We start from the raw sequence: 27,709 nt of genomic DNA on the forward strand, positions 1-27,709 counted from the left end.
TTAATAAAATGCTTATTGCAATGTTGTGAGCATATGATGAACATATAATCAACATAGAACCAACAGATCAGATGGAATGAAGAAACCTAAACCTATCTCTCCACACAATTAACCAGAAAACCCTTAGTTTGACTGTATATGAACAGTGCTGCTTGTCATGTACGTTTAGTAGGCCATACAACTCCCACTCCAGGGATGCCAGAAATTCAATTTAGTGACATTTTTCTTCTCATTCATTGGTCCTGATGGCACACATAATTAATTGGGCTACAATATCCAAAACATTGGGGTTTTTTCTGAGTGCAGTGATAGAAAAGCATAATACAAAAAATGGCAGAATGAAATTTCTGTGTACTATGGAGAATCACAGAATCTTTCAGGTTGGAAAAGACTTTTAAGGTCATTGAGTCCAATTATTAACTCAGCACTGCCAACTTCACCCTTAAACTATGTTTTTAAAGTGACACATCTACATGTCCCTCCAGGGATGGTGACTCCACCACTTCCCTGGGGAGCCTACTCCAAAGCTTGACAACCCTTTCCATGAAAAATATTTTCCTTGCTTCCAAACTAAAACTCCCTTGGCACAATTTGAGGCTATTTCCTCTTGTTCTGTTCCTTTATGCCTGGGAGAAGAGGCTGACCCCCATCTGGCTACAGCCTTCTGTCAGGTAGTTACAGGGAGTCATAAGGTCACCCCTGAGCCTCCTTTTCTCTAGGCTGAACAACCCCAGCTCCCTCAGCTGCTCCTCGTAAGTCTTGTGTTCCAGACCCTTCACCAGCTCCGTTGCCTTTCTCTGGACACTACAGCACCTCAATGTCCTTCTGAACTGAGGGGCCCAGAAGTGAACACAGGATGTGAGGTGCAGCCTCACCAGCGCGGAGTACAGGGCGACAATCACTGCCCTGGCCCTGCTGGCCATACAATTTCTCATACAAACCAGGGTGCCATTGTGTAGGGACTCTGGTGGGTTCGGTCTGGACCGGGCGTAGACAGACGGTCGGGAGATCTCTATAAGCAGATCTTGGAACATGCGGTTTATTGCAAAGGGCGTGGGTATAGGGGCACTGCTCAGAGCTGCAGCTGGCAGCTCTGAGCAGGCCTAAGAGAGCAAGAGAGTAAGCGGGTAAGTAACGAGAGAGAGAGAGCGAGAGGAATGAGAGTGAAGAAGAAGTAGTAAGAGTGTGTAAGAGTGGAATGGAATGGAATCGTGAAGTCCTGGTTACAATACAATAAATCATCTTCTGTACTGAATATTCTAATTGTCACTAACCAATCTAATACAAGATACAAATCCTATAGCATTTACATACAGCCTATAAGAGTTCTTATATTACCATAGAGTGTTACATCTTGACTTCTAAAAACTACTCTTTGGACCCCTTCTGCTGAGCTAGTAGGGTTTGCTCTGACCCTTGGACCTGCTTGCAATCAAAGGGTATTGTTCAATCAGGAGGGGATTACCTTCAGTCGGCCATACCATTGTTTTCCAGTTGTTCAGTAACTAAGACTTGGTATTTCAAAAGTGGCTTTCATTTCGATGTCGCCTGTAGTTTTCATAGTCCCAAAATCTTTTGTCAGGCAACCATATTTATAAGGCTTTCCTGTTTCATCTTCCCCAACACCATTGGCCTTCTTGGCCACCTGGGCACAGCTGGCTCAGGTTCAGCTGCTGTCAGCCAGCACCCTCAGGTCTTTTTCTGCTGGGCAGCTTTCCAGCCACTCTACCCCAGCCTGTAGCACTGCCTGGGGTTGTTGTGACCCAAGGGCAGGACCTGGCACTTGACCTTGTTGAACCTCATCCAACTGGCCTCAGCCCAGCAATCCAACCAGTCCAGATCCCTCTAGAGAGCCTTCCTGCCCTCCAGCAGATAAACACACATGCATAAAAGCTGTGACTCACAAAGGACAGGCTGCTCTTTCGTAACTGGATTGTCTGTCAGACAGGAGTATTCCCTGCACAGAATATCTCACAATGTGCATTTATGTATTTAGGGCTTTGTAATTTGTTATCACCAATGTGTTGAACTTAAGAGTGGCCCAGTATGAATCTTGAAAGCTGATCTCTATATGTGCCTGCCTTGTATCCAGCATGTTAACATCTCAGTTCTCTGCCATCTGCTTGGAGAGTCTTGATGTGAAATAACTGTTAGGGTAAAAAGACCACATATCTAAATATGGATGTCATTAATAACATATTTTGCCAAATCAGACATTTTGCCAGTTTAGCTGCTAGATTTTTCACAGGTTTGAAGAGATACAGGTGCTCGACTGCAAGTTCTTTTGTTTGCCTAATTTATATACTGCTTGAAGATCTGCTTCTGGCAATTTACACAATCAATTTAGGACTCATGGTGAATTGCATGGCTTAAGGCGCAGTTTGAAAATGGTCTTGAATTATGAAGGACAAGTAAGCTAAAAAATATAATACAGAAATATCAGGGTGTATAAGCTTATATAAGCAATGTATTAGCCAAATTTAGCAGTGTGCAAGGAGAATCATGATATTTCTTCTTTAGTATCTTAGTCAATATCCCTACTGTTTCTCTCTTTTTCTGCTTGGAAAGATTCCTCTACAGTCTCTATAAAAATTTAAGTGTATTACAGAATTTCTACTAGTAGAATTTCTAGACAGTAGAATTCCTACTGTTCAAGCTTTTAACTTTAGAGTAAAAAAGTGACTCATGTCGTTACTTGAAGGCGCTACTTATGAGTAGTGAGAGTATATATTAGGCAGGAAAGACTGTTAAATGAAGTGGCATGTGACACATGGGAGGTAAGGCCAACTGGTTGTGACAGGCTTTTCTGGGTCTTTAAATCTCTGGTGATAAAAAGCAAACAGTTAGAAATTCCAGTGCCGTGGCTGGGTCCTCCTCTCTTTGTTGAGAAAATCAAAGGGTTGCAGTGAGCCCAGCAAATTCTATGTCAGTACTGAAACGTGAATGACAGTAGGATGTGGTGCTCCATGCTGAAATTGTGTTTGTCTATAGTTGAGTACATTTGTGTTAAAATTTTTTCAGCAAAAGGAGGGCAGTGATACTTGAATATTTGACCAACAGGTCTGCTTTGTAATTCCCAGCAGAAAACATGACTTCTGAATGCATATGTCACAACCAGTTTGCCTCAAGAGAACAGTCTGAGATGTGGTGGGCATGTTCAGTCTTCAGCTGCATAAAACATTGGTACGAGGAGGAAAAATCTCTTCTGCATGTCTGTGACAGGATCTAAGAACAGAAAACATGGTTTAGAGATTAGGAGCATTTCTAACAATAAAGCTGGAAAGGCCTGGAATACATTGCCTTGGAGAATTGTAAAGTAAGCACCAACACTGGTATTTGGAAACAGATTGGTCAAACATTTAACAAAACTCTAGTAAATCTTGCTTTAGCATAGGAAATGGACTAGAAGAATTCTCTGTATTTCTGTGAGAGCTGAGTGTTATATAAGGTGGTGCTAATTTGCAGGATCAGACCTGGAAAATGTTTTGGTTTTAATAACTGTTACTCTGCAGTTGGAAAATGGATGGGCTATTAGAAAAGTGGAAATCTTTGAACACAGTATGTTAGAATATTAAGAAGGAAGGGTGCTAACCAATAAATGTCAAAATTATAATTTTGGGAATGGGACCTCTATTACAAGCCTCTGTTTGTCTGTTTTTTAAATAACACAGTTACTCTCTAGGGAGCCCCTATCTCCACTACAGAATTAAGATTTTTTTAACATAATAATTAAAAAATCTTTAACATGTAGGAGTATTTTCAGAGGAACAATTTGACAGTACTGGACAAAGTTGAAACTATACATTGAAGAGTAGTATATGAGACAAAATTGCCCTTCATAAATGAGAATATGTCATGCACTCTGAAATGCAGGTGACAAACCCAAAACATGACCCTTTGTTTGTTATGGACACCAGGTGAACTGTTGAACATTTGTTTGCTGCCTGTAGGGTAGGGTCTTATTTTCTGTTTCTTACATAAAATGGAGCAGGAACTGTATGGTCATAGGAGACTATATCCTTGTGTGTTCCTAAGTAGTTTTGGAAAGAAGGAAGGGGCTGTTGCCAGAAAAAGCTGTGCAGCTTGATACCAAAAGTCGTTTTAGTGAGGCCAACTGGAATTGTGCAAGGAAGGTGTAGGTCAAAGGAATGGATTTGTGATGGCAGTGCCTTGCTTTCAGTTGTCATCTGTGTTGTGGCTTCCCACTGCGTTCTCTTATCACTGAGTACTCCTTGCTGATTGTGCAGGCCTGTCACTGCTAGGTGTAGGATTAATGACCCCAGATTGAGAGCGTAGACCAGATTATGCTTTGTAATAAGTTCTTTCTATTTATGGAGAAGAAATCTGTAAGGACAAAACCGGGCTTATGGCCAGAGTTATGTATTCCATCTCAATGAGGGAGAGGAAGACTGCAGGAACTAGGGATTCACTTGGTACTTTACCTTGGTTTTTCTCCTTATGCTATCTCCACAAAAGCCCAGGAGATTTGGGACTATGATGAGCTGATAATGGTGGTTTCAGAGCAGTGTGAGTCAGGAAGCAGGAATTTTACCTACATGTAGACAGTGGGGAAATAAAAGGAACTCCAGGTAGTTTAACATGTGACCATCCCGAGTTGTTGGGAAACAAGCTTAAGTTCTGTGGTTTTGATTCTCAGACTGATGTTTGTTGTGGTAAATGAATCACAGATCCGTTTGTGATTAAGCCAGCCTTTCTTTCTAGATTCACACTTCACTGATCAATGGCAGGCCTAGCGCTGATGATCCTTCAGAGAAGCTGTTGGAATTTACTTCTGCACGATACATTCGCCTGCGACTGCAGCGTATTAGAACTCTGAATGCTGACCTCATGACTCTCAGCCATAATGATCCTAAGGAGCTAGACCCCATTGTTACCAGAAGGGTAAGCTGATTGTTCATAAATGGTATTCAGTATAGCTTGATTATAGCTTGATGGGAGAGTCTATTCTGACCTATTTGAGAAAGAGGAAGTACTTAATTCTTGCCATTCACAGAGTGGCTTTGATAAGTTGTTAAATAATTTTTGCCTTCCCTTTGACACCACTAACAACAATATCTTGTCATAAAGAACTTTGAGGAAAAGCTTTTTGAGATTGTTTTTATTTTTATTTGTTTGTGTAAATGATTTATGCTAGGAACTGTGTTTGTAATGCTTTATCATCAAAATATGGTTTGGCTGATGGAAATGCCACTTGAGGTTGCTCTTGATGCCACTGCAGTACCTTTTGTGGTGTATCATGGATTTTGGGACCCAATGCTGTGGTTCATAAACATAATTATTTGAAAACATAGCTATTGTGAGTTTTCATGTCTTATAAGAATTTTCTTCATTTTTTAAAGGCTGTTATAATCAATTGTTTTAGAGCCCATAAATTAATGTTTGTATAGAATTCTGACAGTATTAACTATTTCCAGATTTGATATTGAAACTGGGGAAACTGAGGCCCCAAGCACTTAGGCTGATTTCTTCAGATTCTCACATAAATTCAATATTGGAAGTCTACCTTCACTAACAGTTCTGCAGGATTTCTGCTTTGTATCTTGCCATTTTGACCACCTTAATTTGCCCAAGACTCATAGGCTAATACTTCAGAGGGGTTTAAGTTCTTCTATGAGGGTAGGCTTTCTGATGAGGACAGGGGAACATGAAAAGTGTTTCCTCCTTCCTTTCCTTTGTAGCTCTTTTTCCTGAATAACATCTGCAGGCAACTCTTCCTTGTGCAGCAACAGGATTCTTGCAGTTTGTGGCTTCTGTGATACAGGCAATCCTTGCGTTCTCTGGATGGCTGAGTACAGAAGGCAGAAAGGAACTTGGTCAGGGATTGGTGGGTACTTTCAAGACAACCCCACCCTTATCTTGATCATGGAGGTGGCCATTCAACTGCAGCATTTTAAAGTATAAAATCTGGATGGTTTGCATTTTCTGTCTGACATGGGAATTGCTAGCATGGAGACTGCAAGACCAGAGGATTGGACAGCTGCACCAGCTGTGCCTTGCTGGCAGTAGGGAAATGCACAGCCTGAGCAGGCGAGGTGTTCCCATAAGGCAGACTGGTTGATATTTAGATCTATTGATAGTGTAGGCATATCAAGACATACACCCCAAAAAGAAAGGTTCGACATGGAAGCACGCAAACATACAGCTGGCAAACAAGAATTTGGAGGATGAGCATTGCCACTGGTTTTGTAACATACACAGTGTGCAATCCAGGGCTTAGTACTTCTCCACCTACCATTGCTTAGTGCAGTTTTGCATGAAAAATGACACATATTGGCCAGGGTTCCCAAATCCTGATGTATCACCTTGAGTCTCACTTTGCTGTGCAACAAGCTACAACAAAGATGATGACTTCCAGCTTTCTGGATGCTGTTTTTGTTGGCTTTGAAGACTTTGCTACGGTTGTTGATACCAATTACATTTTGTTTCCTGTATGTAGTCTTGAAAAATGGCCAATTCAGATTCTGAGTGTTCAACAGCACCTTTATTTCTATGTTCCTTTTATTTGTTTCTGTCTGTACCATTTGATTATCCCTGGTCTCTCATTCAACTTCAAGCTGCACACAGCTGCCGTGAGCCGTACACTGTCAGAAAATAAGACAAAGGAGATGATACAGGCAATGCAGTGAGAAATTAAATTCTGCTTTTGTCCTCCTTTCTCAGCCTGAACCTCCTTCTTTATAGTTAAGGACTTACTGTTCATGACAAGTCCCTGAATGGTTTTTGTAGTTCAAGCCCATAACATTAAAAATCCTCCCAAATTACTGAACATAAGAAATTTAAAACCATTAAAAAAAAAAGTATGAAATCAAAGAAGATAGTTTCCTCCAACTCCAAGAGCCTTCAAAGAAATAACAGTCCAGGAGTCAGCAAGTCTGACCACCCAGGGCTACCTCCTCTTCCTGAACCAGCTGACATGAGTGTTGCTAGGTCTGAGAGCCTTGAACTATTCCCTTAGAAGTATCCTCAAAAAGAATTTCTTTTTCATTCCCCTGTAGTACATACTTCCCAGGATACAAACAGGCCAACCATGTTGATATTGCAGCTGTAACTGAACCCAGATGGTCATTTCCTGCCTCTTCTTTGCCTTGAAAATTAAATCCTTTCCTTATTTATGTTGTTTTTGCTCACCACCTGGCAATATTAATGGATAGTATTCTGCTGTATCCACACTTTTTAAACTAAGAGTTTGGATAGAATATTTGACTGGCTACACAGTAGAGGAAAGATCTGGTCTGGAAGTCAGTGTGCAAAGTGGTTTTAAGGGAGGGAGAGTTCCCATTTTAAGGAAGCGTACTCTTAGTCCCCAGACCGACACTAAAATATGGCAATTTCTTATGTTTTATGGATTCCTGTAAAGTGAAAAAAGGATTTTTTTTTTTTTTTTTGCGAGTACATTTTGACTGAGGTCACATTTGGTGGTCTTTCCTGAAGCTGAGGTATTTTACGTACTTACTTAAAAGTTAAAAGTCACTGTTTCTTACCAATAAGGAAAAATGTGGGGAAAATAAAAAATGCAAAAATTGAAGGTTTCCCCAAATGGCAAATATTTTTGAGTATTTCTTTTATTTTTCAAGTCACAGAGTACTTGAATGCTGGTGTTTTATTTTGCAGAGTAGGGCAGGAAGACATAAATACACATAAATGTCTTTTATTCATACCTTTCTCAACTTTGTTTATTTGTAGTACTACTATTCAATAAAGGACATCTCTGTTGGTGGCATGTGTATTTGTTACGGCCATGCTCGAAGCTGCCCTCTGGATGAAATCACAAAGGTATTCTTCATCTCATTATTTGATAATGATAATTATTTGATAATTTGATGATTATTAATAGGAAAACAACTTTTCCTATTCAAATAAAAAAAATCCCTGAGGAGAGTGAGAAAGAGGAAGCTAAAAGAGATCTTATGATGTGTACAAATTTTTTACTATTTTTTTTTTCAGAGCAAGCATATCTGGATTTTGTAGTGCAACTTTCTTGAAGTAAACTCTTCTTCTTTGGCATTGAATTTAAACAATTCAAGGGGTACAAGACATAGTTGGTCTTGCAGCACAGGAGATTTGCCCCTCCTGTTCTGGAAAGGCTATTCCCCAGTAGCTGACGTACCATGGTGGAGCAGTCCAGTGCTAATTGTAGGGTATTTGTGAGTCATGCCATTTTTTGGAGTAAGGCTGATACTGGGCAGACTTTTGGCAAAATTGATTAAACTATCCGTTAAAAAATATTTCAAGAAAGTGAATCTTTTATTCTCAGAAATTGCAATGCCAGTGTGAACACAACACGTGTGGAGAGAGCTGTAACAAGTGCTGTCCAGGCTACCACCAGAAACCATGGAGACCAGGAACCCTTTCTGCTGGGAACAAATGTGAGAGTAAGTATGCACAGGCATTTAGATAGTTTCATGACGTCTTACTATTTTCTTGTTTGAGGTTGCTTTCATAAAGATCTGTACTAATTGCCCTGAAATTCCACAAACTATTAACTGTCTTCATGGGATTGTTCAAAGGTGGAGAACCTACTTCAAATCATAACTGTTAAGATGGTTTTAAATAATCTGTTCAGTGTGACTTTGTGGCTAGTGGAGTTGTAGTACAGCTTCCAGAGTCTCTTTTTCAAAGGGACTTGGGATTTACTGTACTTCTGTAGAAACTAGCAGATTGGCATCAATCATTTGGTTCGCTACTTGAAATGCAAATTTCACAGATTGATCATAAATTTTGTCAGATGAAGAACTTTGTTCTGATAACAAATGTTTTGAAAGAAGCTCCTTATTGGCCAATTAAACTTCAGATTGTCTGATAGATTGACTTAGGCTGTGCCACTATGGCTGACTGTGCTTCTAGGGCTAGTTGGTGCATTTTCTCACTTCACATTACTAATGGATAGCACAAGCTGCAGACAATTAAGAACTTTTAGATAAAATTTAAAGTTCTGGATGGAAAAGTAGTTTAATTGAAGTCTTTGCACAAGTCATAATGTGACTCTTTGGAAAGTAGTTGTTTATGACAGTTTGGACTGAAGTATCCTTTAAACTAAATAAAATTTATACTTAAGTGCTTCTGTGTTGGCTTCTCCGATTTTGTCTATAATACAAATAAGAGAAGAATTAGGCAACTTTTCTTCTGTAATGCAGGGGACAGAAAAAGAAGGAAGAGTTATTGCTAATTGCACACATTACTGTCGACAACAGTCCTGACAAGGTTGTCTTAGTAGGTTATACAGAATACCGATAAAAATGATGCTGTTAAAGTGATAACGGTGGTTTTGAAATTTGCTTGCTTGCTAAGATATATAGTGTATTAAATCCAATGAAACACATGGCATGGTTAAAGGGAAAAAGCACACTTTTGAGGTCAATTGATAGTCTCTTGTACTTACATTTTCAACTTTGAAAAATGTCAGAGTTATAGGAAATGTTACACAGTGTAAATAAGAAAAAAATTGCTGTCTTTTCCGTTCCTTCTCAGAATGCAACTGTCATAACAAAGCAGAAGATTGTTATTACAACCAGAGTATTGCAGATCAGAAAAGGAGCATGGATATTCACGGCCAGTATATAGGAGGTGGTGTGTGTTTAAACTGTACTCAACATACTACTGGGATCAACTGTGAAATGTGTGCTGATGGATATTTTAGACCACACAAAGTAAGATTTAGTAAATATCATTCTAATGTTTTGGTGAATTACAACATTATATCACGTCTATTTCAGCTGATTGTGATTAATATATTGGTTTATTATCAGCTGCAGAATAGCTAAGAACTACAGAGGGGTTTTTTGTAAATGGCATGACACCAAAACTTTCAGAAAAAACCAAAATGCTTGTTCAGTTGTGTGGGAGGGCAGGTCAAGTTGTTGGAGAAGAAAATTATAAGTAAAGATGAAACTTAATATCCTAGTGTGGAAATGTACATGTTCTGATATGAAACCCATTTCTCCTGTGGGTAAAGCTCTAAAAAGTGCCAATAGTAAAGTTTCACTGTATTCAAAGTGCCAAAATTGTGTACCATCCTGTATCAGCCCATTTCAACCAGTGTTAAGGGACCTGGCTCAAAGATCAGAATCTTTGGCTCATGAGATGTTGCAACAAATGCTCTTCTTGGTATGACCGTTGTAGAACTTGTCCTCTCTGAGTATACTTTCTAGTGTCACTCTTTGGAAAAAAGCCATAAACTCTACAAGACATTTGTTAAAATATGGCTGACAGAGTTAAACCTATGAACTTATATAACTTAACATTGCATATAACTGCAGTGTTAGAGGTCTCTGAATAATGAGATTTTCTGAACTAAATTTCTACTCCACATGGTCTTACTTTGGTAGGCTCATGCATATTTTAAAAAACCCATGCTTTAAAAATCTGTCATGAATTGGTGCAGAGACCAAGAGTGAGTCCATAGGAGTATGGCTAGACAGCAGGTACAGCTCATCCAAAGAAGTAAATTGGAGTCAGAGACTGTCTTACAGTTGCTGTAAGAAGCATTGAAGAAAGGTCTTCGATCAACTCATAGCCATTAAATGTGTATCTAGAGGTCATTACTGACCATTGCTTTACAGCTCAAGCACCTTAAAGGACAATTTTCCCTGCAAAAAAATAAAAGTCTTGCCATATGATTTGCATTGCCTTATATTTCAAAGATTTGTAGATCATGAAGTCAGAATGAGTCTTATTAATAGATAAGCTGTCCTTCCACTGAACACAGAGCCAAGGATTTCTTAAATTTCCTTCCTCTTTGAACCAGAATATCTTCGCCAAAAAGCATCCACTCTTGTCTTAAACATTTCCATATCTTTTGGCAAACCTTCACAGTGGTTAATTGCTGTTACTTTAAAAAAATGTCTATTTATGCTGCATGTGTCAGACTTCAGCTTCCAGCCATTAGCAGTTACTACATCTTTGTGCTATTGAAGATCAACTTTTGTTCCCACATTTAAGTTTTTACAAGGCTGTAATCCCCTGATCCTTCTGCTTGCTAAAGCTAGACTAGTCCCTTTATCTATTGCCCCGTATTACATTTTTCCAGTGTTTATTTGTTTTAGTTTTGGTGACTGAAGACAGGAGACATATGTAACTTTACTTTTCCCAGGTAATAACTTGAGAATTTGACAGAGAACTTTTATCTTATAGGTTTCTCCCTATGAGGATCACCCGTGCTATCCCTGTGGCTGTGACCCGTTTGGCTCTCTGAGTTCTGTTTGTGTTAAAGATGAGCATCATTCTGACTCGCAGCGCGGTAAGGGAGCAGGAAGTGCCTTTTCCCTAAACTTCAACTGTGGCTGGATTTGTGGTTGGTGAAGTTTGAGGCAATGCTGTCTACCTGTGAATGGCTGCCTTTTAGGTACTGCTTCAAAACACTGGTAAATCTTTGGGAAGGTGAGGCTGAGGTGTTACATAGTTCTATGGTTTTAAGGTATGTCAGGTCCCTGAATGTGTTCTCCTGTGGGGATTGTGGGCTCTTACTGTGTAAAACGATGTGAGGTGTTGAGATCTAACACTGTTGTTTGTGAATGCTGTTACAGCTGTCACAAAATCCATTTTGCTGCAGTTTCTGTGCATCTGGTACTTCAAACATGAAAAATAGGTGGTGAGACTGACCTTATGCCAAGTATCTGTGTGGAATATAACATGGAGTGTAATAAAAAAGGAATGCTAAATTATTTGGACATCCTGAATCCAGCCTATTGCCTGCTCTGATTTTTCTTTTTTTTCTCTACTTTTGCTCTTCAAGTGACTCGGCCAGGCCAGTGTCAGTGCAGAGAAGGTTATGCAGGAGAAAAATGTGATCGTTGTGCATTTGGGTATCGGGGCTACCCAAACTGCCTGCGCTGTAACTGCAGCCTGATTGGTAGCATTAATGAAGATCCATGCACAGAACCTTGTCTTTGCAAAGTGAGTACTAAACTGCCATTTTTGTTCAAAATTGAGTCTATGCATTGGTTTATAAACACCTTTTTAATAGTGAAATTACTTCATTAACTGGGGAAATCCCTTCCTTTATAAGAATTAACAGTGTACACCTGACAACCTAGAACTTAAAACTACTAATTATTCTCTGTACTGAAAAATACAGTAATTTATGCTGAGTACTTCTGTATGTTACTGATACGACATTTTCTGTAATAGTGGGCCTGACTGACATTAAAATGAAATTAAACCTGAACATGTGTGAGCCAGTCACAGAGAGTGAGTATGCCTAGCTGGATTTGGTTTTAGGAATGAGCTGATATTTCTCTTCAAAGCCACTGATTTGCTTTTAAACAAATGTTGTGTTTAATACAGCTGTTTTGTGTGGAGAAACAGCAGGCATTTGGAAAGAACTATTGGAACACTTGCACTAGACATATGTATGAAATATGATTTAATTATTCAATTACAAAATATAAACCATAAAAATGTTTTAAAAGAGAGCAGTTTTGCAGCATTTTATTTTTTGGTAAATATCCAAACCTCTTAAAATGCCTTGCAGCTGTAGATTCCACTGAATTTTATTACTAAACTGTGTTAATATTTAAAGAAGTTACTTAATTTTCTGAACCAAATGTTAGCTAGTAGTTTATGTATTTGTTGCCAAATATGATAGTGAACAGGAGCCAAAGATAACATGGTTTGTTTGACAATTCTTCTGAAAATTTAGTCCTTTTGCATAATTTATCCGATCCAAAATATCAAACCTACATAAATAACAGGTCTGGGAAAATGAAATTTCTCCAGTCGCCAGTTTAAATACGAAAAAGGAGATACATGCCTGATTCTGAGCTAGGGTAACACTGCATCAGCCAGTGCAGCTAACTAGTGAAAATTTTGGTATAAACTGGACTAGAAACTGCCTTTTTTCAGTGCTGCTGTGGGCATGAGCCTGGCATACAGAATTTTTAGGCCAGATCACAGTCAGCAGACCACCTATGAAGATGAAAGGAGAAAAGCCGTGTGCTCCAGATATCAAATGAAGGGGACAGGATTTCTAAGCCTTTGCAGACTCTGTGAACACAGTAGAAAAAGCTATTCTTTTTTATATGGTACATTTTGTGATATTTGATCCTTCCTGAAACACAGCTCTTGTGGTCTAGTCATTGGGTAAGATTTTTTTTTCATTAAGAAATAAATAATTTCTGTCTATATAATGTTACAGACAGTGAAATGTGTGATCCAAATGCATCCCGAAGACTGAGAAATAAAAAAGCTGAAAAGAGCGTACAAATACTATTTCTGTAAAAATCCAAGATTTTAAGATCTCGTTATCTCAGGGGGCACTTTGCCTGATATTTTCCTCAGGTTTGCATACGAACAAAGAGAAGCAACCATCCTCAATCTTTGAATCAGAACTGGAGATCATAAGTTTTTATTATGCTTTGCAAACACAGAGTGTACTTTGCTTACAAAAACACATAACTTGTCTGTCTAGAGAGGTCTTATGTAAACTTGACATGCCAAACACTGTTTCAGAAGAAAAGACAGTTGGAAGTCTCAGATTTCTCTCTGGTAAGCCTGAAATTTGCTCCATGGGACCAAATCTGATGTAAGTTTGCAGTCTGGAGGGATTCTTGTGGCTGAAGTGAAGGCACCCTGGTAACTGCTTCTGAAAGCAGAATTTGGTCCACAGGCTTTGCATTTCACATGGCAATGCAGAGCTCGTATAGGCCTCAGGAAGGCAGGTGTATGCCTTGCAGTCTTAGTGTCCTAACCATATATATCAGGGAACTTTGTGAGGTGTTCTGTAAAGTCCTCTTTGCCTTTGTAGTGGAGTTTTCCCATAGTGGAAACCAAAGGTTGAGATTGGAGAGTGGTGTCTGTCCAGGTCTTGTTCTAACATGAAGCTAGGACATTATGAGAATCTTGACCCTGGCAATAGGAAGTGTTCTACATCTTACTGTGTGGAAATGCCCATGGAGATCAGCTATTACAGCTTTGTGGGCATTTATCAAATATTTTCTCTGCTGGTTTGTTTGTCAGCAGCAGTTGTCTAAACTTTTTGAAGAAATAGCCACATATTTGCTGCACAAATTTTACAAGAAAAAAATACTGGGTGTACTATTTTGGATTTTTTTTTCCCTGTAAATTCTGCATTGAAAGAGGTTTGTAGCTGTACACTCTACTACCCAATTTGCATGGCAGAAGACCATTGAAAGGAGCTAAAGGAGTGGAGTATCTCTACCTACTCCTGGAGTAGGAGTTTCTGGACCTTAGCCAGAGAATATTTGGAGGAGGAGTTGTGAGCTATCATAAGTATGTGTGGTGTTCTTCCAGGAAGAGGTGGCAGCAGTAGTGTGTGTCACGGTGTAAATATTGAGAGATGGTTGAGAAACTGTTATCTTGAAGCTGGCTGTGGTAGCTCCAAGAGACTGGGGCGAACTTCCTGGATTCTATCTGGTGAGCTATCTGAAAGGTAATCCATCTGGATTCAGAAAATGTGAGATTTTTTCTTCAGAGCAATCTACAAAGTCAAGCTACAAGAGAAGTAGACTGGCAAGCTGACAGGAGCTTTTCAAACCCTGTCTGTGTATATTGCCCAGAAATTTTACTGGGACAGAACCTTTGCCAGGGCTTGTTTAGATTTTGATGAACTGGCAAACTCTGACGAATTTTTCCAATCAGTTTCAGTTTTAAGCTCTGAGTCTTATTCAATAATCCTGCTGTGCTGAAATATGCTTTCTTTTATAACCTTCTGAATGCTGTTATGCCTAAATCCCACCTAATCCATGGTATTTGTTGCCATAATAATACTGATGTGAACCAAATGTTATATGCCTTTGACAGGAAAATGTAGAAGGTGAAAACTGTGATCTTTGTAAACCAGGATTCTACAATTTGCAAGAAAGAAATCCTCAGGGCTGCACAGAGTGTTTCTGCTTTGGAGTTTCTGATGTCTGTGACAGTCTTACATGGCCCATCAGTCAGGTATTTATATGTTATGTCCCTGACCTGTATTCTTTCCTCAGACAGCTGCAAAATGTACTATGTTTCTCTTTGACATGTGCCCAAGTTAACTGCAAATTCTGGTATGTGTCTTCTTACAGAGGAATGGATTTTCAGTGTCATTGGACAGCTCTGAGGTAGTCAGCAAGTCATCCCAGTGCAGGCTTTGGCCCTGCTGGCTTGCAGTAATATCAAAAGCATTGGGTAGTGGAGGCTGCAATAATGCACTGGAAAAACAAATTTTTTTTCTCAGTTAAAGTTTTTTTTTGTGCTGAAGAAATGAACCCAAACCTGTTTCCTTGCTCTCATACCTATTGGACAAGGCTATTGGATCTCTGACAATATGGTCACTACTCTTTCTTGGCAAACAATGTTTATAAATATCACCGTCTTCTGAATAGGCGGTTCTTGAGTTATGGGTTTTGGGGGCCACACTTTTCCCACCAAATTCCTTACGTATCTTTGCAGAGCTAGCCACACTTTGGTCTCCTCTTTTGTGTGCCAATAAAAAGGGAGGAAAACACATAAAATTGACTGAAATTCTAAGATGATTGAGTAAAACTCTGTAAGAAGAACAAAGTTCTCTCATCTTGCTCCCTATTCTGGGACTGTAGTTTTTGCTTTCCTCCAGCTCAAACCTGTCTATAAATGGGGACAATAGGCCTTGAAGCCTTTGAAGTTCTGTGTTTCTGTCTCAGGGAACTCATAAGTATAATGTTAATTTTGTTGGAAGGATGAAAATCACGCTCATTATATTTTTGCTCCTATCTAATAGAGAGGTGGAGACTATCCTAGTCAGAAGTGGCATATTTGCATATATTGGGTGTCAGACTTGGCTAAAGAAAGTGTTCTAGATCCATCACTTTGAATGAATATCTAGGAAGAGGTGGATGTTTTCTCAGTGACACAGCTGCCTGACTTCCAATAAAATTATTACTCTTCCTTGTAGATTTCGGACATGACTGGATGGCTTGTTACTGATCTGTACAAAGCAAGGAGTGTGCAGCCTCAGCGAAGCCAATTTGATGGACCCCGTCAAATAAGTATTAACAACACTGAGGCTGTGAAAGTACTGAAACACACTTATTACTGGTCAGCACCTGAGGCATATCTAGGAAATAAAGTAAGTACTCAGCTAAGAAGTCAAATCTCCTTCGTAGTTTCTCCGTCTTAACTGTAACCTATTGCTCTGAATATATAGTTTCTGTAATTAAAGATTACACATAAACCCCGTATTACCAACTTCTCACTGTATCTCTGCTTTTTAAATCAGAATGTTCCTGTGCAGACATTCCCAGTACCCTCTTTTTGCTCTTTGAGTTCATCCATCTCCCCACTTCCTTCTCTGCTTTTCTTCGACACAGTATAATCTCTCTTGACTGTTAACTGACTTCTATGCTCACATTTCCCATAGACGTGGTTCCTGTCCTGAAACTTACACCCTTCATGCCTTGTCCAATAACAGTAGATTGGACCATTAAAATCTCTTACCTGCTTCTTGGCCATCTTCTGTTTCCAACCAACTAGTCTGTAATTTTTGCCGTTTACTAGCTAAAGCTCTGGGTGTCCTCCTTTTTGCAGCAGACTGACAGAATAGTTGAGGTTGGAAGGCACCTCTGGGGGTCATCTTGCCCAGTTTCCCTGCTCAAGTAGGGACACCTAGAGCAGGTTACCCAGTACCATGTCCAGGGAGATACTTCTGAGTATCTGCAAGGATGGAGCCTCCACAGCCTCTCTGAGCAGCAACCTGTGCCACTTCTTGGGCACCCTCACAATAAGTGTTTCCTGATGTTCAGCAGGAGTCTCCAGTATTTCAGGTTGTGGTCATTGCCTCTTTTCCTGGCACTGGGCACCACTGAAAAGAGCCCAGCTCCATCCTCTTAGCACCCTCTCTTAAGGTGCTTGTATATATTGATAAGATCTCCCTGAGCCTTTTGTAGGCTGGACAGTCCTGCTACTCTTGGTCTTTCCTCATATGAAAGATGCTTTAGGCTCTTAACCATTTTAGTGGCCCTTTACTGGACTCTTTCCCATATGTCCACCTCTCTCTTGTGGTGGGAGGCCCAGAACTGGAGTCAGAACTCCAGCTGCAGCCTCACCAGTGGTGAGCAGAGGGGAACCTTGCAGCCTTAGCTGTAATTATTTTCAGTCCACTCTCTCTGCCCACGCAGCCTTGTTTATTATTAGTATAGTGACACAGTAAATGAAAACAAGTGCAAGAAGTGTAACATTAAGCAGCAGCTTTTGCAGAGGGCTGACTAATTCTAATTTCTTACTCATTTAATATAGGTCTAACTGTTGGTTAACTTACTTTGAAGTAGTCAGCAGCTGCTGTGGGGCTAAGGACCCTGAAAGGTGGAATACAGAATGTGAAGAAGTCCAACATGCTGTGCCCCTTGGCTAGGATGATAGTGTACACCTCTGCTATCTGTTCAGAGTCCTGTTAGTGTTTCACTGAATGAGGGCACTTACCTGAATCACCTGTAGAGCCTTGAGCTAGCTCTCACCACCTGCACAGCAGCAAGCTACATCTTGTCCCTGTGCTGACACTCATGGCATGTTAAACTTTTCCTGTAAAGTGGTATTTGTAAGCCTACAACTGTCTTATAATTTGGACATTGTACTGATCCATGTAATTTCTTTGTATTGGCTGGAGGTTATCATGTTGTTAAAACTTTGTTTTTTGTCATTTCAGCTCACAGCTTTTGGTGGAGACTTGAAGTATACGGTATCTTATGACATTCCAATGGAGAGTGTGGACAGTGACATAGTGTCTACTGTGGATGTCATCATTCAGGTGGATTTTTTTTCAGCTTGTTACTGTTCAGACATTATTAGGAATCTATAAAGGGGTTAGAAAATAAAATAATATTTCTGTAGTAGTAGTTTTGTCAGTTTTAAGTCCCTTAAGAGTCACTACCAAGATTTTGTCACTACTAATTTCTCTGGTTTTCTGATCCATTTGTCTCAAATTGTAGGTGTACAATACTAGTTTTAAATGCTAAATACCTAGAATTTAATCTCTGTCTATATGGGTGAGTTGCTTATTACCAAATGTACAAAGCTGTGTTTACAAACTCGCTGCAATAAACTGGAAAGACTTATGCTTAAGAAACAGGTGAGTGTTCTTGCTGATTGCTTACTTTTCTAGATTTATGTTGCAGTTAAAAAGTAAGGCTCTATATTGAATCCAGGCCCATTATTTCTTAATATGTACTTAGCAATAGAACAAAGCAGAGAGGAGATTCTGTTTGGTAGAGGTGTTTGATTTTTGCAATTCAGTTCATTCTTTTACAAAAGAATTCTGAAATCTCTGAACTGAGAGAGAGTTAGATTATGGTCTTCCTTGAAGCCATAGAAAATGTTGACTTTTTACTTACTTTTTCTTAATGCAAGGAATTTAATTTGATTGCCTCTTCCTCTGTGTTACGTGTATGTGTATTTGACACTAAATGTTATTGCTTAATAAAATTTACATACAAATATGGAAAATGTTTTCTCTTGTCCTTCAATTTCAGGGTAATGGGCAGATTCTGAGTACAAGAGCAGCGGGCTTGTCATTACAGCCGTATGAGGAGTATTCTAATTCAGTGAGATTTGTATCAGAGAATTTCATCGAGTTCAATACAAAAAAAGCAATAGACCGGGAAATGTTGATGACTGTTCTGGCAAATGTGACCCATCTTCTAATCAGGGCCAACTACAACATTGCCAAAAAGGCTGTGTACAGGTAAGTGAGATAAAATATTCAAGTTAATCTAGATACTTCTATTATTTTTCTGCATATGAATCATGATTCTTAGTGGCAATATTCCTGACGTTTAATGTTAATAGCTTCTAGAAAAAATGTTGTTTATTGAATTTTCTTAAGACCAGTCTTTGTCCCCAAAACACAGTCATATGGAGTGTGGGGTAAGGGACATTTGATTTTTAAGATATCTGATAGCAGAAATGTTGTCTTCTGCTTTAAAGTAATAACTGCATAAAAGCCTTATTACAATGGCTGCTTTTTTTAGAGGGAAATGTCTCCAGAACTTTCTACAGTATGCTTATTTGGGTATGTGGCAAATTAATCCATCACTGACTGTTGAAAACCTGTCAATAAAGACATTGATTGTAATTTATTTTGATGTTTGTTTGTAGATGTTATTGATATTCATCTCTAAGGGAGTACTTAATAGGAAAATTAAACTGGAATGGATTAGCTGATCATTCCATAGTCTCAATCCAGCATTGGCCCTATCTGTGTCAGACCTTATAGATCTTTGTTTTACCTGTTCTCCAAGACACAGGAATAAAGTTGTACTGCTCTCAAGGGAATCAGTTTCATCATTTACCTACTTAATTTCCTTAAGACTCACTGACAGCCTTTCTTCCTCATTTCCTAGTTAGAGCATGGTGCTATTAACACCAAGGTTATGGATTCAAATCCTTATATGGGCCATTTACTGAAGAGTTGGACTTGATTATCCCTTCCAACTCAAAATATTCTGTGAATATTCTGTCATTTGTTAGCATTTCATGTCAATAAAATAGGAACTGATACCAGACTTGCTTTGTGCACCCACACCACTCTGGTGAAATTTATGTTCATTTAGGGATAGTGTGTTCATCTTTATGGAATGTTTGTAAAGATTTCTTACAAAAATGTTACCTGTGGCTGAGAAGATTGTCTCTTCTAGTAACAATAATAGCAGGAGGATATGTCTGCTCCCAGGACTGCAAATGCTGTGATTAGTGTATGATCACAGACTTTTTATAGAAGAGATTTGTGCCTGTTCCTCAGTTTTTCCTGCCAGGGAGCAGTGCTCAGTGGCATTACCTCCCCAAAAGTAAACTGTCCTGTTGAAAATAAAGTTTGGGGAAACAAGTGATGTGTTGTTTTCCTGTTTGACCCTAGGCTGGACTCTGTGACCCTGGATACTGCAAGTGCAAATGTTATAGATCTTTCTTCAGCACCAGATGTGGAATTCTGTGAATGTCCTCAGGGTTACACAGGAATATCCTGTGAGGTAATCTCTTACAGCGTTTTATGTATGCAAAATTATCTCCTGTTGAAAAGGATCTAGGTATTAAAGGCAGGCTGCCTTTAATTACACTGCCATTAAAATACATGTTCTGTGGTGAATTGCTGCCTACTGTACTTGGCACAATCCTGTAGATATTTTCTTTCAGATACTCTAAGTGAGATTTAGAACTTATTTCTTGAATTCTTTTTCATGGCACTAAAAAATGATGATGCATTTCAGAATATCAGTGTTGCAGAGGGAGCATCTGTGAAAGCTCTGTGAAGCTGTTTTGAGCTTACCTTACTCATTAATAGCACTTTTTCTGGATCTGGATCATGTTCAGTTTATTTCTGTTATGTACCATTAAGTTTATGGAAGCAATAAGGAACCTTAGCAGGGAGGAATGCTAGCTTTTGGAAGAACCCACAAGGGTGAAATGCATTGTGCAAGGTGGTGTCTTGTGTATCTGTGAATAGCAGATTTAGAGAGGCATAGTCCCCCTGCAGAATAGCAGGAATTATTTTTACAAATAATTTCAGTGTGAAACCTTGTGCTCCAGCATTGTTAATGATTCTGCAGAGGTGGTAGAACATCTCTTTTTCTATTGTCCCATAATAAGGAATTTCACATATTAAACCACACAAAAGTTAACTTGCATGCCTCCAGGGAGCAAAGGGATGAATCAAAGTTTTATGGAGTTAATTCTTATCCCTTTTATCCAGTGCAAGTAAAAAACAACCACCAGAAAAGAGCTACAGTGACATCAATAGGGTTGAAAGAGCATTCAGTTACCGCAATGTGAATGGGTTGGATAGTGGGTGGTCGGAAGTGCACTCTTTGAAAATGTTTTGATGTGTACTTTAAACACACATAATGCTACTGCTCTTTCTCCCTTCATTTCTTTTCAGTCCTGTCTCCCTGGGTACTACCGTGTGGATGGAATACTCTTTGGAGGTATTTGTCAACCCTGCAAGTGCAATGGGCATGCAACTGAGTGTGACATTCATGGTGTTTGCTTTGTAAGTCATCCTTCAAAGTGTTCTGTGTTTTAAGCATCTATTTAGAAATTAGGAGAGCATTTTGACTGTGGGAGACAAGTTTATGGTATGCATAAATTTCAAGCTATGGGTACCAAGTGTTTATTTTTGTTGGTTTTCATTGTTTAGTTCAGAGTATGTTTCAGGGCTCCATTAATGTGTTTTCCAATAAAGAATTTGTTTCAGTTTATCATTTCAGGTGGGGAAGAGGCAGAACTAATATAAAAATGCCATTATCTACAGGCTGATAAAAATCTTGACTTTGCTTGCTGCAGGTTCCTGAAAAGAACAAATTTAAGCAGTGAATAGCTGTTTTTCAGATACATGTGAATCTTCCATGACTAACACCAGTGGAAATTGCACATTACCTTCTAAAGAGAAAATTTAACTCTCAGATCTCTTCTGAAAATTGAAGTTCACGGGAATAAAATAGCTAAACACCAGTAAAAACTAGATAAGCTTGTTACTGTAAATATGTGCAATATGCAGCATATATCTAAGTATGTGTATAAGTAATGTGGCTGGTTTAATAAAAGTATATTCTAAAATGTAGGAAAAAACAATCAGGATTGTTACAACTCAAAAAAAGTTATTTTCAAAGTTCTAGGCTTTTCTTCATGGCTTGAAGAATGGCTTCCTTGGATGTCATACTGCATGCAGATTGCTGTAGGAATCCCTCAGGGGTTGAAAAACCGTCAAGAGAAAATACAAAGGTTTTTTCCATGTCTCACAGGCTTGTCAACACAACACGACAGGACCTTTCTGTGATCAGTGCGTGCCTGGCTTCTATGGAAATCCATCCCAAGGAACATCTGAGGACTGCCAGCCCTGTGCCTGTCCTCTGAGTTCTGCTGCAAACAAGTAAGCTTCTTATGCAAGACTGTCTTTTGCATCTTCAGCAAAACCAGGAACTGGGATTAAAATAAAAGTCTTGACATCTGAAGGAGAGAGAAAAGGACTCTTTTTCATCTTCATTTGAGTATATCTCATAGAAACATTGCTTTTCCAGGTAGACAAATACATAGACTAGGTTAAGAGAGGCTGAGTTAACTGGTACAATTCTGCATGGTGGTTGAAAGTAATAATTCAACCTGTCCTTGAACTTTGCACCAAAATATTGGTTATCTTCCATGCTTTTTCAGAAAACAGCATAAGGACAGAAGTGTTGTACCTGAAAAAAAGGAACTCAGTATAGCTATTGTACGGCTTTGCTAGAATGAAAGCTAAGTTTTTATGAAGTTTTAAAATCTTCCTTTTAGAGAGGAAAAAAAACCCCAAGAGTTTTTAAAAATTATACGTTAATTTTGACACACTGGAATACTACAAGCATTGATAAATTAGAAAAAAAATCACTTGTGTGGTTATATAGATAGGTGTAAGAAAGGGTGGATATTGAATGTTTGTAGAAGACTTGTGGTTCTGTGCATTGATACCAACTGCCATAAATATTGTTGATAGTTTCAGTCCTACTTGCCATCTGAGTGAAGAAGGTGGAATTGTCTGTGACAAATGTCTTCCAGGCTATACTGGTTCTCAGTGTGAAAGGTATGTACACTAGTTTTGGGTAAAATATCTACATCATTGCCATCATTAGCTGTTCGTCATCCTATCTTCCTTGTATTGTTCATACCTCACGTACAGAACATTCCTAATAAAATTTTCCTTTTCATTTTTTCTTTCATTGTAATACAGAGAGACTTTAGATTAAAATTTAATAAGAAAAACTCCCTTCAGTGGGGACAGTGTATGACATTAGCACATTCCAGCTAATAAAGTTTTTAAACTCTGATGCAGGTGTGCTAATGGCTACTATGGGAATCCTCTTATGCCTGGACAATCGTGTGCTCCTTGTGAATGCCATGGCAATGTAAACCCTCAAGAAGAGGGCCACTGTGATCCTTTCACAGGACAGTGCCTGAAATGTCTGGGGAACACAGCAGGTCACCACTGTGAAAAGTGTGCTGATGGGTATTATGGGGATGCAGTGATTGACAAAAGCTGTCGTGGTAAGTTGTTATTATTATTACTCTCAACATTTAAAGAACACAAAACTGTGGTGTTCATGTGCAAAATGGATGGGGACGTGCACCTTTGCTGAAAGAGTTAATCTTCAAGTTGTGAGTTGGCAAGTGTGGGTTGAAGACTCTGGGGTTGGGTTAGGCTGAGGGAAGGCAATGTATTATGTTAGGGTTCGGCACTTGGTATCCCTGGAACTTACTGTCTTGCTTAACACTGTCCCTCCAGTGATGTTCCGTACACATTTTTTACTTCTGAGTGTCACATACAGGGCTGGTAAAAACAAACTTCTCAAATATAGCTATTCAGAGGTGGGCTTTTTTTTTTATTTTAGTCCAAATGCACAGGCGTTACTGTAGGATATTAGCATCTGTGGGATATAAACAGGTGAAACACATTGTATACCAGATTTTGAATTCTGTATAGTAATGAAGGCATATGGATGCGCATGAATAATTTTTTTATTTGGTTTCTTTTTGTCTGAATACAAGCCTGCGCCTGCCATGTGAATGGTTCCCTTTCAAGTACTTGTCAACATGAGACAGGCATCTGTTCCTGCAAATCAAATGTGGTTGGAGAAAGATGTGATAAATGCTTGGTAAGCAAATATATTACCTGTTGCTAATATATACATTTTTTTGTCTTCCTCTTTACCTATAGATACTGATTTGCCCAAATACAAGCTATAGCAGTAAATATGTTTGGGGAGAGGGGTCTGTCACTGGAGGGGAGACCAAAGTGTGTCTGAGGAGGCTTTTGTGGTTGAGAATTACTCTGCATATGCTCCTTGCAGATGTGAAGCTGTGTAACTGAATTAGCACCCTCCTGCATAGGGCTGTTCAGTGTGCTGGCAGTGTGCAGTCAAAAAACCAAACTAAACACTGCTAACAAACCTAAAGGGATCTTAGAGCCGTGCTTCTGTAAAATGAAGTCTGAGTAGGGAATATCTGAAGAAATGTGGTTGGTGATAATAAATACATCATGGCTGAATGCCAACGAGGGATTCAGCTGAAAGGCAGGCCTGTTACAAGAACAAGCAGATATTAACTGGTGATACAAACCAGCAGTTTCCAGTCTATGCTAAGTGTAAAATTGCATCAGAGACCACAGCAGGAAACCTGTGCCCGGTTTGTGCCAGCCCAGCTGAATGACTTTGAATACACACGTACAGGAGGTCACTGACCTGCTCCATTCTGGGCTTTCATTCATAGTCACAGGTATCTGTGCATGACCAGCACAGCCCACCCTCACCTCATGCAGGTCTTTAAATTAGAATAACATCAGACTTCAAAACATAGTGTCTTACTCGTGAGATTGGAGGACCATGAGAGCATTTCAGGGTTGAGGGTTTCACCTGAGTGCATATTGCTTATAGCTGGCACAGTGAAGAGATAAGGCCAGGGAGTCTTTCCACAGCAGTCACACACTGCTGGCCACGATTTGTGCAGGTCAGACATCATGGGGAGTAAACAAGAGAAAACAAGAGTGTATATTGTAGTGTTTTCAGAAATTTATGAAACATAACTCAAATCTATTTATTTCTTATCCAACAGAATGGGTATTATGGCCTGCTTACTGGGCTTGGCTGCGTTCCCTGCAACTGCAGTCAGTTTGGCTCAGTCTCTGAGGACTGCAATCATCAGGGGCAGTGTCACTGTGTACCAGGAGTGGCTGGAGAGAAGTGTGATCGTTGTGCTCATGGCTTTTACGCATTCCAGGATGGTGGCTGCACACGTAAGCTCTAATCCATGATCCTTGGAATTTCTTTCAGCAATATATTGTACATTGAACTCTGGCAAAGGTCAGTTGTTTTGATGATGATACGGAAGAATCTGTCGGAAGGTCTACTAGTACTTTGAATAAGCTGGGGAACAAAACATTTCTTTGCTTGTTGTGTGGTTCCTTGTAAAAGGTGATGACTATGAAATAACTCATAACGGGTGCATGAGAGAAATATCGCATCCTCAATAGCTCCTTTGTCTCTTTATTACAAAACCCTTCAGTACTTCAAAGAGAACGAAACATTTTTTTTTCTGCAGTTGGGAAAGTGAAGAGCTTCTACTACTAAAGATTTTGACCTTATTTTTTTCATTTAACTCTTAAATATATGTTTCATACATCCCATCATCACCTGGATATGTACAAGTTTTAGTCATGATAGGGAAGAAATTGTTCATCTAAAAGGAGAACATGCCATCAAAACCTAATTTGTCATGTTAATAAGATGACCTTTTCAATACAGAATAGCTAAAGGAACGCCTACCTTTTCTCCAGCCAGACAGAAACACTTCTTTCATGCCTCAAACAGTACATTAAAATGAAATACGCAGCGAGATTATGTGATAGGATAATGTTTTAAAATGAATATACTTTGTCTTTACTAAGAATCAAAGGTCCCTTGGGTACCTTTAACCATTTCAATATTGGAAATTTCCTAAATGTTACTAAAACAATTAATAAAACCAGTTCCCTGAAATTCTGCTTTTTGTCTGGAATAGTATTTTGTTTCTTAAATAACCAAGTGCATCCTGCAGTAGTTAGCTATTATAAAAATAGTTATCCATCCCTATTATTCAATAAGCAATTCCTGAGATTAATCCTTTCACCTGCTTGAGAACATTGGAGTATCTCCTGATGCGTTTTGTGTCCTCTATAAAAGAAATGTTTTCCTACAAATGTACTCTACTCCAAAGTAATTTTGCTTGGTTTTGTTGATCCCCCTGTGGAAGTGCAGCACTGCTTTTTAAAACATCGAATAGGCTAAGTCAAGAAACAATATTGGGGCTTCCAAGAAGAAGATGAAATGCCACTCTGGTCATGATTTGTTTCTCAGTGATTAGGGATGGCAGGGAGTTCCTAGTAGAATGGACATATGCAGGAGAAAAGTAAGATTATCAGTGGTCTTGTAGTTTCTTCTCTGTAGCTAAAATGTGGGTAAAGTTACTCATTTGGTCCTATTTCTCTTGCAGCCTGTGACTGTGCCCATACTCAGAACAACTGTGATGCTGATTCTGGCCAATGCATTTGTCCCCCTCACACTCAGGGGCAAAAATGTGAACTCTGTGAAGAAAATTACTGGGGACTCTCTCCTAAATTTGGTTGCAAGGTATGATAGGCTGGATAAAAGGCCATGGCTGTTAAAAGCAATTAGTCTTATGCAAATGTCAGAACTGGACTCTTGTTTTGAGAACCATGATCTTCATTGTGTGTGTCAAAGTGTTAATGCAACATGATCTCATTAAAACGAACACCAGCAAAACAACAGACTGTGCAGTGTTTACTGAGAAACCTTGTTAAGAGGGCTGTCTTTGAAAAGACACTACTACTAGAGTGCTTATTCTGGGTGGGTGCATAGTTCACATTAAAATTGTGAGGTGTGTATTCTAACATTTAGGTGTTTGAGTAATGGTACTAAACCAGGTTTATAGCAGCAATGGGCAACTGGCAACATGGTTTCTGTGCAAATCAATAAGTGATAATATTACAGATTTAAGAACATTGAAATCTAGCTTGTCTTAAAACTTACTGCGGGCATTCCTTCTGAAAATTTGTAATTAAAATGGTATCATGTAGTTAATATTTCATGGATGGAGCAATGGTAGCTCCCATTATCTCAGCTTAATGCTTATGATTAAGCAGTAAAATGCCAGGTCAGTGCAGATCCAAGGAATAGGAACCATTTATGCCTTTAGGTTCACGCAGTAAACTCCTGTCAGATATGGCATTGGTCCAAGCTATTTTATAAATGTTGAGATTTTAAAAAATCCTCATAATTACATGAATGCAATGGGTAATTTCAGTGGAGAAACCACAAATACAATTAACTTGACAAGGTCTGTCATTACATCCAGTAGGTCTTTAAGTGTCAGCCAAATTGGTTGACAGGGATGGGAAAAAAATCTTTTTTCTCTCTTTAATTTTTTGGAGTAATGATGATAAAGTATTCCTAATAAGTCTTCAGAGTTAACCACCTTAGTGATTTATAGTAACATAGTTGGCAACTGGTCTTTAAACCACGACTTTGTTAGCTGTCAGCTTACTGTCATTCTTACCTAACATACTGCAAATACAATGTGCTGGTGGTCCTTGCGCATTTCCTTTGAGGTGCTCCTTTCCCAGGGTGATTCCCCAGCACATGCCAATGAGCAGGTGTAATTAAATATGCAGCTGCTCACTTTTGCTATGTTTTATATCATTCCTTTTGGTTGCAGCATCACACAAATGAACGTGAATTACTCTAAGGTATTTTAGATACTTTCTTGATGCTACGAGCAATACTGTGATCTCCAGGTAATCATCCCAACAGAGGGATATTCCCTATGCTGAATAGTTAGATATGATAGGTTAAGATCAGGAACAGTGTCTTCTGGCAAACCCAGGAGAGACTCTTTGCATGCTCTCTACATGGATGAAATGGGGGAGATACTCAGAAGCCCAGACTGTCTGGTTTTGCAACACAGAATGCATAAGTGGTTACTTCATCTGGCTCTGTTTCTAGTGGACTTCTTGATATTTAGCATCCATTTCTGGGTGCAGTAGTGAAGCAGAGCTGGAGTCTTTTTTAGATTAGAGTCCTTTTTTCAGGTGTGCTGCAGCACAGTGCATTGTACCTTAGAGTCTTTATTTATCTTTATCACAAGTATATAGAGATTGCATACATGCAAATTATTACTATTATTATGATTCTTAGAATTTGATGTTCAGAGCTGT

General features: G+C 39.1%; 1 protein-coding gene across 1 annotated transcript in view; it reads left to right on the top strand.

Annotated features, from left to right (window-relative positions):
* Positions 1-27,709, top strand: part of LAMA1 (laminin subunit alpha 1) — a 100,874-nt gene that overhangs the window by 30,042 nt on the left and 43,123 nt on the right. Inside the window, exons 5-22 of the mRNA XM_032122279.1 lie at positions 4,723-4,902; positions 7,705-7,794; positions 8,276-8,393; positions 9,490-9,668; positions 11,152-11,257; positions 11,753-11,913; positions 14,779-14,919; positions 15,887-16,060; positions 17,633-17,734; positions 18,456-18,667; positions 19,838-19,949; positions 20,855-20,965; positions 21,717-21,844; positions 22,442-22,528; positions 22,778-22,989; positions 23,491-23,597; positions 24,553-24,733; positions 25,969-26,105. Of these exons, the coding sequence (XP_031978170.1) occupies positions 4,723-4,902; positions 7,705-7,794; positions 8,276-8,393; positions 9,490-9,668; positions 11,152-11,257; positions 11,753-11,913; positions 14,779-14,919; positions 15,887-16,060; positions 17,633-17,734; positions 18,456-18,667; positions 19,838-19,949; positions 20,855-20,965; positions 21,717-21,844; positions 22,442-22,528; positions 22,778-22,989; positions 23,491-23,597; positions 24,553-24,733; positions 25,969-26,105 (2,538 nt within the window). The remainder of the gene's footprint in view (positions 1-4,722; positions 4,903-7,704; positions 7,795-8,275; positions 8,394-9,489; positions 9,669-11,151; positions 11,258-11,752; positions 11,914-14,778; positions 14,920-15,886; positions 16,061-17,632; positions 17,735-18,455; positions 18,668-19,837; positions 19,950-20,854; positions 20,966-21,716; positions 21,845-22,441; positions 22,529-22,777; positions 22,990-23,490; positions 23,598-24,552; positions 24,734-25,968; positions 26,106-27,709) is intronic.

This window comes from Corvus moneduloides, chromosome 1 (genome assembly GCF_009650955.1).
Source record: "Corvus moneduloides isolate bCorMon1 chromosome 1, bCorMon1.pri, whole genome shotgun sequence".
In the NCBI taxonomy this organism is placed as follows: Eukaryota; Metazoa; Chordata; class Aves; order Passeriformes; family Corvidae; genus Corvus; species Corvus moneduloides.